Source organism: Hipposideros armiger, unplaced genomic scaffold (assembly GCF_001890085.2).
Source record: "Hipposideros armiger isolate ML-2016 unplaced genomic scaffold, ASM189008v1 scaffold_43, whole genome shotgun sequence".
Classification (NCBI taxonomy): domain Eukaryota; kingdom Metazoa; phylum Chordata; class Mammalia; order Chiroptera; family Hipposideridae; genus Hipposideros; species Hipposideros armiger.
Window position 1 is genome coordinate 3,696,793 of NW_017731393.1, and position 13,801 is coordinate 3,710,593.

At 52.4% G+C, this 13,801-nt stretch overlaps 1 protein-coding gene across 1 annotated transcript; it reads left to right on the forward strand.

Moving 5' to 3' along the window:
• Positions 1 to 9,175: 9,175 nt before the first annotated feature.
• On the forward strand, positions 9,176 to 13,252 carry RTL1 (retrotransposon Gag like 1). Its single transcript, XM_019639214.1, has one exon. It carries the CDS (start codon positions 9,176 to 9,178, stop codon positions 13,250 to 13,252), a length of 4,077 nt encoding a protein of 1,358 aa, XP_019494759.1.
• Positions 13,253 to 13,801: the final 549 nt, after the last annotated feature.

Sequence of the window (13,801 nt, forward strand, 5' to 3'; positions counted from 1 at the left end):
CTCAGCTGCAGAACAAAGGGCTCAAGTTAGTTCCATTCTGAGACATGTACACATTTACAAATTATCCAAACTTAAAAATTGGGGGAGAAGATCATTTTCCGACCTTAGATTCAATCCTGAGTCAGGCGTCTGCTTCCTCCCCGGGAGACAGCGGCCGCCTTGCATCCACACCGCCTGGGAGACAGAAGAGACATTGCTCGCGGGGTTCACTGGCCAAGGCGCAGCCCACCATTCTGAGCCGCTGCGTCGGGCCTCGCCTGCTGCCCGCTGCCCTACAGTGTGCTAGGGGATGAAGGAACAGCAAGTACAGACTGATACCGGGGGCAGGAAAAAAACTACGGGGATCCCCATGGACGTAGACAGGGGTCCTGGGTGACGGAGGGACCACCAGCCAGGGAGGATGCTACTTAAAACTGCTGTGGAGTCAAAACTCAGGGAGCTGAGAACGTCACTCAGGGTCACAGCAGCGGCCAGGCCTCAGGCTCATGTCAACTCTGACGTGCATTTGCTGGAGAGCAAAATGGGGGTCCAGCAAGAACAGGGGGCTCGCCAAGAGCTGGGGAGTCACAGGGCAGAAGCTGGGTGTGAGCGCCAGTGTGGACCTCAGCTGGGTGGACGTGTGGCCTGGGTCAGTGCCGTGTCCCTGGGCCTCAGGGCTCCCCTTCTGAAAAATGGGAGGCAATAACAGTAACCCCTTCACGAGCCGTTACAAGAATCAGGAGAAGGAAAACAGTGCCCAGCACATAGTAGGCACTAAAGAAATATCATGGAGGGACCCAAATGCAACCACGTAGAAAACAGAAGGGGGTGATGTGATCACACGAGAAAAGCAGCAACAAGGCTGCATGTACACTATGATGGCTACTGTGGAAGATGCATGCTCTTCCCAAAGCCCAGACTTTCATAATTAAAGACCTAAATTTATCCAATAACTTTTTAGAAAGAAGCGAGGTTCCAGTCGACAGGACCAGAACAGAGCCACTGAACGCTCACATCAAAGGTAAGACATGGGGTGGGGGTCCCATGCTGACCTCCCCCAGGGATGGAGGGGGGCTGATGGATTGGGGGGTACCTGGGCAATTAATGGGGGTGAGCCAGCGCTCTGGAAGAAAGGTTAAAAGGTTAAAAGGTCGGCTTGCCTGAAAGAAAAGCCATGACATGGGGGACTCAATACCTCTGTTCAAATACTTGAGCGGATATGATTAGCAGGTCTTGGACCAGCTGACCTGCCCCTCCACCAATAAACAAATTAACCAAAATGAGTCGGGAATGACCACATGAGCTTTCTGGGGAGATGGAGGCAGACACTGAGGCCCCATTCCTCTGTTCTGGCCTCCCATTGGGCCACGAGGCTGACCGTGTGGACCATGGAGTGAAATAGACCTCGCTGGCCCAGAGGGTCCCTTCAAGGTCCCCAGATGGCCACTGCCGACCCCACCCAGGGCATCTGCTCCTACCCTCTCCATCCACCAGTTGAGGGAGGAAAACCTGGCTTTAAAAACGCCATCCCTGACACTTCTTTCCTGAACTGGACCTTCTAAACCTCCGAATTCAATGCTGTGAAATGGGGAACACCCCCACCTCGTTTAAGGAGCACAGTCAGTATTAGGGGCTGAGTGCCGAGGGTCCTGCCTGACACTGAGCAGACACTTAGGGAAACATCAGTCTTATTAAAATCTAATGGCCCCTGTGTGAACGACACGTGCCTTCTAAACCTACATACCCCACCCTCACAAGCTGCAGTCATCGGCCCGTTGTCACCAGGGGTGTTCAGTGGCCTGGGCCCGAGTGCCATTGCCACATCTAGTTACAGCTCCTGGGCTAGCGACTTCACCCCTGGACTCTGGTTCACTCACTTTCCAGGCAGGGCATCGTCACCTCGCGGGGTTAGCAAAATAATTAAAAGTTGGTATCATGTGTGAACACGCTGTCTGAATCTTGACCATTATAATTACAGCAGATGCTCTAAAAGTAGTAACACGAAGAGACCTAACGACACAACAGGCCCTTGCTGTTCATAGCATTTCACAGTATACACAGGGCTTGACACAGCCTTCTCCCCTGGGAAGAGGTGTTCCTTCAATTTGTGAGTGGGGGCCCTGAGGCCAGCCTCTGCCTCCCACTCTGGCTCTCATCCCACGGGCACCGTGCTCCTAGATCTGCAGCTCCTGGCTCGTCCACACAGCAACAGACCACCAAGCATGGAGGGAGCCCACCAGAGACACACGCAGAGTCCACTGAGACCCCTCCCAGGCCGGCTGTCCAACCTGGATAAACACTAGAAGGAACCACCGGCCTGTGCTGCCAACAGTGGCTTACATGTGGGGACCTCTAATTAAATAAAATAGGACCCCCAATTTTTAAGAGCAGCTGATGGAATTGAGGCCGGGTGGGGGGGGGTGGCACCTGAGCGCTACCTGCTCAGCCAAGCCCCTCCCTTCATCACTGCTCCCCACAGTCACCCCTCGAGCACCTCTCAGGGCCCCAGAGTGACAGGAGCAAAGTGAGAAGACCACTACCCAAGCCTCCTTGCAGATCTGGGGAAACTGAGGGCCCAGGAGGAGGCGGTCACCCTGCGAGTCAGCGTGGGTCCCCAGCGGGCAGCTGGCACACTCCTTCCCTACCAGCTTCCCTTGAAAGGCAACAGCAGCTTCAGGAGCAGCTGACTGGCCTGGCCGATTTGGGCAGCGCTCATCCGTGACCCGTCTCTCAGCCCCTCCCGCAGGCAGCACTCTCCCCTTCCCAGGGTTATTCTGGGCAGAGTGATCCAACTGCCCCCTGGAGCTGCCAGTCAAGGGGTGGGGGGCAGGGCCTCAGCTGCAGGAACATTGCTGGGTCAGGGGCACTGCCCTTTACCTTGATGGCCTGGGAAGGTGAGGAGCTGCAGGGACCTTCTCCAAGCGGCCCCCTACCCAGCCCGGTTTGGGGTTGGAAGAGAAGCACTGGAGACAGCCCCAGCTGTGCCATAACACTGTCTTGAGTCACGGCGACCCCCTTCCAGAGACTCAGTTTCCCCAATGGTGCCCAAAGCCCAGTGGGGCCTGAATATCCCCGGGAGCCGAGAGAGGAGCGAGACTACCTGCTCCGGGTCAAGGTGAGGAGGCTCTCTCAATTGTAAGGCCCAAGCGGTCTCTAGCCACAAGCCAGGAGTTGGAGTGGAGAGGACAAGGGCCTGGGAGAGGCTGTGCCAGGCCAGCAGCCCCTGCAGTTCCCACAGTCCACTGAGACTCTCCTCACGGAGCCACTCTCGGGCCCCCATCGCTGTCCTTATGCGGGAAGACAGGGAGTTGAAAGGAATGACCACACCACGCGCACACACCCAGGAAACCAAGAAGGACCCCAGCCTTAGCCTGCCACGGGCTCATCTTCTTCACCTTGACATTAACTCAACAAAACAACTAACAACCCGTGGCCCTCCCAGTGTCCCTGTGTGACCACCCCCACTGTGATGCTCGGGTCCCATCCGTGCCAGCAGCAGGACCAGGGCAGTGGAGGGAGCAAACGGGGAATATTCATTTTGAAGTCACTTAGCCCCTAAAACCTGGTGGCTGTGTCCGTCACACTCAGGTGGCTCTGAGTATATCCTAGAGGTGGACAGGGGTCTTCACCTGATGTTGGCCCTGATGCCCATCCTGGTAGCCCGCAGACCCAGAGGCTCCAGGTGTGACGGCTAGTGTCTGAGAGGCCAGAAACAGGGAACATGGAGCCCCCATTCTCATGCCTTCCCCTTCCACCCGCATGCCAGGTCTTTCCTACTATCTCTACCTTCCTGCTCAGCGATTTGGGCCTCCCACCCTCCTCCCTGTCCTCACCTCTCCCCTAATTCCTCCACTCCCCGGCCCCTGCCCCCCGCCCCAGGCTCAACTCTGCTCCTAAATATCCTCTCATCTCCTCTTCCAAGCTCTATTTTTAAAATCAGATTTCCTTTACTGTACAAGTGAGCTGATAGGGAGAGGTATTTGCTGAGGGATTGGCCCCCCCCCGCCCCCCCACAAACCCAACCCTTCATAGACACACGTTGGCAGCCCCGACCCAATGGGCCACTTGCTCAGAGGCAAGCAAGGAGCTAACCTGACCGAGAAGGCTCTGGGCACTGCAGGCGGTGAGGCTGGGGTATCTGGCTATGGGTGTCAGGGGGACAGGGTCTGACTCAAAGACCCCAACCCAGGTGCATTAAATCCTAATTTTTTTTGGGGGGGGGTGGGGGGGCGGTGGAGTTAAGGTGAGAATTTCCAAATCAGTTGATATTTCTTCAAGAAACTGTCCTGAGGCTTGAGACCTCAGCATGTCATCAAGCGGCACTTATAGGACTGAGAGCCCAGAAAAGAGGCAGGGGCAGGCTGTGGGCTTGTGGAGGATGGAGGACAGGGGCCAGAAGGGAGCACACCGTGACTGTATCATGATAAGTGGGAGGGCAGAGGCATCTCTGCTTTCTGAAATGGTGGCCCCACTAATACCCAAAGTCCTCGCAAAAGGGCGGACAGCTGAGCCCAGCGAACCCTCAAAGGAGAGGCTCACTAGGGGTAGAGGGAGACCCCTGGCCTTGTCCCCCAAGACCCCGCGCTCACCTCCAGCATGGCACGTAACTGCGAGGGCGTGGTCCTCCCCGTCTTGCTGGTGATGGACATTCTGCTGAGCGAGGCTGCCTCCATTTCGTTACCCCAGGGACCCAGCACAGTGCCTGGCCCGGAAAAAAAGAATCAGGACATGCAGCTTGTGAATTAACGAATGATCCACACAGGTACTTTCTCAAAAACATAAAAAGACCTGGGGACAATCAAACTGGGATGTGTTTGGGGGCAGAAAGTAAGAAATCCGGTCTTTCAGGAGCGCACTAGAAAGAGCAACGAGGAACTGAAGCTAGAATTGGAGATGGTGAAAAGTTTTGGTTTCATGCAAAGGGATGTAGGCTTTTTATCCTTAGGAATGGAGAGCAATGTAAACATTTTTCAATTTAACAAATAACGTGGTACAATTTCCACTCCACGTTCAGGCCTCTGGGTTTTACGTTGAGACATGAACTGTGGAAGATTTTAAACTGAGAATACCAGGAGTAAATCTGGGTGCCAGGCTAAGATGCTGAGATATGTCGTTAGCAATGAAATACATGAAAAGATTTTCAGCAGGGGTGTCATGAATAGGCTTGGGGTTTGGGGAAGAAATCTGGACTTTATTTTGAGGAGTGACACTATCAAAGGTTTCTATCATGCTAAGGAGTTTGGGTTCTTGCCAAAGGGTTTTAAGAAATGTGATGGTGAGATTTTTGCTCATGGGAGATAAGTCTGCAGAACAACATGATAAAACATATTTTTAAGGCTCATGGCTTTGGACTTTATATTATAGGCAATGAGGAAACATTAAAAATTGTAAGTAGAACAGCCACAAATTTAAGCATCATGCTAAACCATTTGGACTTTATCGGTGGAGGGGATGCTAACGTTTGACTTTGAGAGTGTGCCAAGGAGATTTTGGCACCCAAGTTGAAAGACGTTAATCAGAGGACTTACATGATCAACACTGGGAATATGCAAAAATATTTGGAATTTATTTCCAGGCTCTGACATGATTAGATTTTTGCACATGTCTAGGAATTTGATTTTAGCCAATAAAAAGTTGTAAGAGAAAGACATGGTGAGAATTTTTTTTATACACGATAAATAGTACATAGTGAAGTTGCAAAATAAAATTCACATTTTATGCTAGAATTTGGACTTTTATTCCATAATTTCTACAACTGAGAGACGGTGTAAGATTTGAAGGAGGGGTTACAGGATCCAATTTGATATACTGTGCTAGGAAGTGTGAATTTTATTTTAAGGGATGACAAGATCGAACTTTTATAACATGCTAATAAGTTTGGATGTAAGCCAATGAAGGGTTTAAAAGAATGACAGGGTGAGATTTGGGGTTTTTTATAGACCAGTCTGAAGATAGAATACATGGTAAAGCATTGCATTTTATGTTAAGTAGTTGGGACTTTATGTTACAAGCAATGAAGAAACCTTGAAAAGTTTTAAATTGAGGATTTACATGATCAAACTCATATATTTGGGCAGATCTACAAAAGTGGATTTTTATGGTAAAGATAATATGATCAGATTTTTACAGCATGCTAAGGAGATGGGATTTTCTGGGAGACTTAAAGGCATTGGAGCATTTCACTTTGGGGAGGGATATGATCTCCTTTTTGAACCCTCATGCAGAGGCTTTGGATTTTAGCCAGTAAAGGGTTTTGAGAAGTGACTGATGAGAGTTTTGCCTCCAGGGGAGTTAGCTGGTAAAACATGTTTTATGCTAAGGTGTCTGGATTTGATGAACCAGATAATGAATGAGCCTGGACAGCTCAAAGGAGGCACCCTTGGCACAAGTGTACCCTGTCCGGACTGCACGCTGAAGAACTGGGTCATTTATAGCAAGCAGTAGAGGGGCAGGACAGGTCTCATGCAGAGGTCACGTAATTGATGTCACACAGCACGCTAAGAAGTTTGGACACTATTTGGAGGAATGACAGGGTCACATTCTTATGCGCACTAAAGAATTTGGATTTCAGCCATTAAGAGACTTTAAGAGAGGGACATGGGGAAATTTCTGTGTTTGGTAAGAGCAGTATGCAGAGAAATTACAGAGTAAGATGTATATTTTATGCCAAGGAGTTTAGGTCTTGTCTCCAAGGTGATTAAGAGATATGATAGGGTTTTAAGCAGAAGTTACCGGACCAAATTCATGTATCTTGCAAGGAAGTGTGAGGGACCTTTTATTTTGAGGAACGACACAGTCAAATTTTTGTATCATGCTTAGAGGTTTGGAATTAAGCCAGGAAAGAGTTTAAGGGGTGGCCCGGAAAGATTTTCAGTTCTATATGTCCATCAGTTCGCAAATAAAATACATGGGAAAAAATTTTATTTTATGTTAAGTGATTGGAATGTCATATTATACACAGTGAAAAAAACTTTTATAAGGTTTAAATAGAGAAGTTATGGGATAGCTTTTATGCATCTTGCTAAAAGTTTGAACTGTGATATTAAGGAGTATTAAGACCAGGTTTCTATAACATGCCAAGAATACTAGATTTTAGGTTGAAGACAGGAATGTTGAAGGATTTAACAGTTACATCAAATTTGTAAATATATTAATACATACAGATTTTATATTAAGAAGGGATGCAGCCTGTTTTTTTAAATCATCTTACTAAGGAGTTTATATTTTAGCCAATAAAGAGTTTTAAGGACTTTAAGAGATATACTGAGAGTTTTAATTTTAGCCAATTTAAATTTTTAATTTTTTAATTTTAGTCAATAAAGGGACTTTTACAATAATACACACCTTATAGGACCTTTAGGAAGAGGAAATGAGTTAACGAATGCAATATGCTCTGCATATGTTGCTGTGATGGAGGCTGGATAGGCTGGTGGTGACGAGTGAAGGGGAGGAGGACTTTACGTAATGTGTACATCATGCTAAAAAAAATGTAATCTCTACCTTGAGGATTGACATGATCAGAACTTGCTATGATTCTAAGTCCTTGAAATATTAGGCAGAAAATTACTTGGGTGTGTTTATGTGTCAGGAATTTTTACGCTAAAAGATTTGAATTTAATATTGCAGACAGTAAATAAACAGCAAAAGGTTTTAATCAGAGGGCCTGTGGGATCAAATTTAACGGTCATGCCAACAAGAATGTACTTAATTTTGAGAAACAGCAGATCAGAATTTTGTACCTTGTTGCAAAGTCTGGGTATTAGCCAATGAGGAGTTTTGAAGAAGGGCACTGTGTGTTTTCTTTTTTTAATGGATCGGCCCATTAGTAACAAAATGTGTAAAATGTAAAGAGCAGCAACTGTACAGATAATCTACTGAATGACCAGAATTCAACTTGCTGCGCCCCAGCAGAGAACTAAGCAAATAACGCCAACGAAAACATCTCAAAATTCAGTCTCAGCCCACTAAAACCACCCATGACTAGACTTTGAAAATTCCCTTCCAAGGCAATCAGATGTCAAAGATACCTCCTGTCCTCCCCGGACCCCTACCCGTCTCTTAATATCCCAACTTGACGGGATACACCCCTCTGTTGGGGGAAAACCAACCAGCAACAGAGAAGGGGTGTCTGTACTAGAGCAAACAGGTCAGCCCCACCTGATAAACATGGGCCAGTCAACACATTTGGATGTGTGAACTGAGGCTAAATGTCTGAAGTTCCGGAAACCCCATTAAGAGGGCAATTCTGGGGAAGTGATGATTTTACGGGTGGGGGGGGGGGAGAGAGAAGGCTCGCAGTTCTCCTCAACAGCTCAGGGCTGAGGAGAACACAGTATTGGAAGTCAGTGAAAGGGAGGAAGGGAAATCAGCAAAAAATTTCGAGTCAAAATCACGTCACAGATGCGCAAGTCTCTGGCACATCCTAGAAGTTTTATAAACGTTCATGGAAAAAAATAAAACCCGGAATCCAGACCTCTCTATCTGCCTCCCCCCCAATTTCTACTTTGAATCTAGGGGAGGAAGTAAGAGCTATTTGGAGATGCTAACACAGCTGACTGATGGGAAAGTGGCCAGGTGCCCACTTTTTCCTCTTCCCCTGAACTTGTCAAACAGTGGGCGTCTCTGCTAGAGGTTCCCGCCTAACACCAAGGAGGCCAATCTCGCTCCAGGGCACTTTGCCTGCCAGGGCCGGCTTTGGATGGCACTGCGATGTGACCTCTGTGACTTCTGGGTGACCACAGAAGGGAAGGAGGATTGACCAGGCATGTGTGCCAGGGTGAAATGAAGCTGCCAGCACATCCTGCCAGGTGCCTGCCTGCCACGGCGGCGCTCTGGGCCCATCGCCCCAGAAAATTTATGAGCTGTGAATTTCTCATAGCCACGGGGAAGCAGGCAGGCCAGACCGGCAGAGGACGCCTGGGAGAGTAGTTCTAGCTAGAAGGTCAGGCGTGGACAGATGCTCTCCCTGGGGGCACCCCCGGTGGGACACAGGAAGGCTCTCCCCATTTCTCTGTTCTGATGAGTTGGGCATCTGGTTTGTCCTGCAGAACCTGACCTGACGTCTGGAGACCCTAAACCACTATCTTTCCTCCCCACCCCCTCCCCCACCAGGTTCTGATCCCTGTGGTCCCAATCACTGACGGGACGTATCGCCACCTTACCAGTCTTCAGAGAACACTCCTTTCCATCCGACGAAATGATAGAACCCTCTGAAGACTCATTTGAGACGATGATGGAGCGTAAGAATCCATCATCAAAACAAATGGAGTCCTCCGAGGGCTCATCCAACACCGCCGTGGAGACATCGGGCAGCGGAGTGCAGGAGGCGGCGGGACCGGCCAGCGGCCCAGCCCAGGAAATGGCAGAGCTGCCCATTGATCTCCTCCAAGACATGGAGGAGCCATCCAGTGGCCCACATAGGGAAATAAAGGATCCACCCAATGACCTACTCCAAGACCTGGAGGAGTCACTCATTGGTTCACATCAGGAAGTGGGGGATCCACGTGGTGAGGCACCTGGCAAAATGGAAGAAGCATCAGGCAACCCATGGGTAGACCAGGAAGACGAAGATTACAACACTGACCTGGATGAATCAGGAGAGGAAGAGCGTCCTGAAGAGCAGACCGACACCTCGACTGCAGAATTCATGGCCATGGTGAGGTCCATCATCTCTCTGTACTTCCGGATGCAAGACCTCAGAGAACAGCAAAGAGTCGCAGAAGAGATCTTGATGAAAGGGATCAGCGCGGGCCAACTGCCACTCCCGAAACACTTCTCCGGGGATCGCAGAGAATACCACGAGTTTATCGTGCTCTGCCAACTGATCTTACAAAGCTACCCCAGAATGTTCTACAACGACCGCCTGCGAGTGGGGTACATCATCTGCCACCTCTCCGGCTTGGCCTTAGAATGGGCCAAAGGGCTGGTGCAGGAAGACAGCCCCCTGATTGGCGACTTCCCGGCCTTCCTAGAGGCCATGTCAGATGTGTTCGAGTACAGGCAGGCGCTGCGTGTGGCAGAAGAGGCCATGTTCAACATCAGGCAAGGGGATCGCGCCGCCATTGACTACATCAACGAGTTCCAGGGCCTGGTACCCACCTTAGGATGGCCAGACGAAGTCCTGCAGGCCCACCTGTGCCAGGGGCTTAACGAGGAGATCAGGCATTATCTGTTCCGGGTCCCTCAACCGGATTCGCTGGACAGTCTGATTGTGCTCGTCCTGCAAATAGAAGAGAAGCTGGCAGAGAGAAGAGCCATGCTTAGGCTGCCCCCAGAGGCCCGCCCACGGAACCTGACCTGGATCGACTCACCTGCTCCAGAGAGGTGGATGGTTAGCAGCTGGCTGCCCTGTGAAGTCCACCCCACCATTGACCGCGACCATCTCTTCCTGCTGCTTATGGTGAGAGTGAACCCTTACCACAGCGTCGCAGTCCAGGCCCTGGTAGACTCAGGGGCGGGCGCCAACTTCATGGATGAGAGGTTCGCCCAAGAGCACTATGTTGAGCTGTACGAGAAGCCCTACCCACAGCCGATCCAAACCATGGATGGCTCGCTGGTCGGCAACGAACCTGTCTGGCTCTACACAGAGCCCCTAGTGTGCATCCACCAGAACCACCAGGAGTCCATCGAGTTCGACATCGTCCCTTCACCCAACTTCTCCGTGATCTTGGGCATCAACTGGCTCCGAGTCCACACCCCCGAAGTTGACTGGGTCAAAGGCCGCTGCACCTTCCACTCTCCCTACTGCCTGAAGAACTGCTTCCGCCCGCCCCCACCATGCATCGCACTGGAGAGACATGCCATAAGCCTGCTACCCGGACTGCCGCCCCAGTATTCCGACCTGGCCGACGTGTTTAACCCGAAGGAAGCAGATGATGAGACTTCCGACCAGCCAAGCTCAGACGGATCCGATGATCTTTCTGAATCAGAGCCCTCTGAGCTTCAGCAGGCTGGAGACAGTGATCACAGCGAGACCTTCTACGAGTGTCCCTCCTCCGCGCCTTGGGAACCTGTGGGTGCTGGGATGCAAGAAAGAGCCAGGCTGCGGGACGAATACTGGGACCTGCAGGACATGCTGACCAACAGACAGGACTACATACAGATGATTCCAGAACTATTCGACCAGCTACACGGAGCTACATGGTTCACAAAGCTGGAGCTGCGTGGGACCATTGTGGAGGAAAGCATGAACATACACCAAGCAGAGGATGTATGGAGGGCGGCGTTTGGTTTGGAGCTCCAGGAGATGGAGAGCTACAAGCCCTTCCTGATCTCCTCAGACCCTACCATCCCTCAGAGCGTGATTCACTGTATCCTGAAGGACATGCTAGGCTACTCTGTGCTTTCCTATGGGCAGGACGTCCTCATCTACTCAATGAGCCAGGAGGAACACCTCCAACATGTCCGCCAGGTCCTGGTCCGCTTCCGGCACCACAACGTCTACTGCTCCCTGGACAGGAGCCAGTTCCACCGACACACTGCCGAGTTCCTGGGATTCGTCATGACCCCCAAAGGGGTGAAACTGAACAAGAACATCGTGACCACAGTAACAGGGTACCCCATCCCTGGCTCTAAGAAGTCCCTGCGACACCTGATCGAGTTCATCTTCCCCTACCGCCACTTCGTGGAGCGCTTCACCATCATCACGGAGCCCCTGGTGCGCCAGCTGCTGACCACCGACCCGTTCTTCTGGGGGGATGAGGAGCAGGAGGCCTTCGAATGCCTGAAGCGGGCTTTCCGCAAGGCGCCCCTTCTCCACCACCCCAAGCCCCAGAACCCGTTCTACTTGGAAACAGGAGTCACCAAGACGGCTCTGCACGCCTCCCTGATCCAAATAGATGACCAGACCGGCAAGAGAGTCTCCTGCGCTTTCTACTCCCGAAACATCTCCCCGATCGAGGTCGACTACTCTCAACTAGAGATGAAGATTCTTCCAATACGGGCTGCCTTCATGGTGTGGTGCCGCTACCTGGAGAACACCGAGGAGCCCATCATGATCCTTCTCAACACAGAGGATCTAGCCTCTCTGAATAATGACAGGCTCACCGTACTTCTCCCCGGGCATTGGGTCTTCTTCTTCTCCCACTTCCGCTTTGATGTCATGGAGCGGCCCGAGCAAGATGGTGGCCGGCCTCTGCCGCCCGTGAGAAACCCCTACCGCAGGCCTTTCCAGCCCCGCACTGCCACCCAGCCCCTGATGCTCTTCGCCACGAGACGATCCCACAGGGATCAGCTCCCAGAAGCCGCAGAGGAAGAGGAGAGTGAAGATACACCCCACCAGGATGAGCCACGTGGGCAGACCCTCCAGCAAGAGTTCCTGGCCCGGATACCAGCTGACCAGATACTCAACAGCCTCCTGGCCCATCTCAGCGTGGCCCAGATCAGAGCCGTCATTCTGCACTTCTTCCGAGGCCTGCTGTTCTGGAAGAACACCCTAGCCGTGGCAGCCCTCCTGGTGATGCTGAAGGCAAGGCGGCGCCTCCCGCCGCTGCCCGCACCCACCCTGGAAGTGGCTCCGGTCCCTGCCAGGCGCTCCCTGCGCCTCATCCTGGACTCGACCCTCCTCACAAACCACAGCATCTCCACAGCCATCACCCAGCTGCTCACGCAGATGCCCTCTCTCCTGGGCGCTAACGCCCTCCCAGTGGAGCAGCGGGCGGAGCAGAGCGCCCTGCTCCCCCAGGCCCCCCAAGGCCTGCGCATCACACCCATGTTCTGGATGATGCTGTGTGAGCGCTTCGGTGTCAGAATCGCTCCCGGAGAAGGAACGCGCCCTTTACTGCGCGGGAGCCGCTACCTGGAGCTGCACGTCGTCGGTGGTGATGTCGTCTTGCGAGAAGCCCTGCAAGACGACCTGCAACGTTACCGTCAGTGTGGCCTGCATGACGGCCTGCAAGACACCTCGCAGGACGCGCAGGAGGACGACGTGCAGGAAGACGACGTGCAGGAAGACGACGTGCAGAAAGACGACGTGCAGGAAGACGATGTGCAGGAAGACGACGTGCAGGAAGCCCGGACCGACAGCAGCCTGGCCGTCGCGCCCCGCCAACAGGCCCCCGTGGGCTCTGGAATCCTCAGCTTCCTACACAACCACCTGCGCGGTGCCCACGGGCAGGCCGGCCTGGCCGACCAGGAGCCAGCGGCCAGGGCCCTGACCCACTTTCTGGCCATGATCTGCACAGAGGCCCCGGGCCCCATCCGGGGGAGACAGCCCAGAGAAGGAGCAAGGCTGGAAGAACTCCCCGATGACGACGCAGACACAGACCACCACTGAAAACACCTCCTCGCCAGCAACAGGCCCTCCACTCCTCTGCTCCCAACACCCCACACAATCTCCTCCCAGCCTCCCTGTGCCTCAAGCCTGCTTCGCTCAGCCCCAGCGCTGCCTCCTTGCCACTCCTGACCCAAGGGGAACCCACTCGAGAAGGGCAATGATTTCTTCAACTCATCAACCAGCAACATCATCCGTGCCAATGGACTATCCAGTCATCAGAGACCCAGAGCCAGCTCAGGGCTACACATCCCGTCTTAATTCTCCAGGTCCCAGGCCCACCACTGGGAGTTAGATCAATGAGAGGAGAAAGCAGTGATGAGCAGGAAATGACCCCATGACCCCAGGCCAGGTGAGGAATCAGGCACAGCAGAGGCAGCCAAGCAAGCAGATGCCAGGGACCCGCCCCCCTGGAGTGACACGCGGCCACCTTGTGCCATCCTGGGACACTGACCTTGGGTGCTCCACTGATTTCTTCTACCTCCATCACCGGTGCTCCTGCTCCCCTGGGCCCCCCCACCCCCACCCCCATGTCTGGTGGTGTGCTGTGGT

Bases quoted from the DNA above. Each gene is read 5' to 3' on its own strand.
- RTL1 (XM_019639214.1), top strand. From the start codon at position 9,176: ATGATAGAACCCTCTGAAGACTCATTTGAGACGATGATGGAGCGTAAG.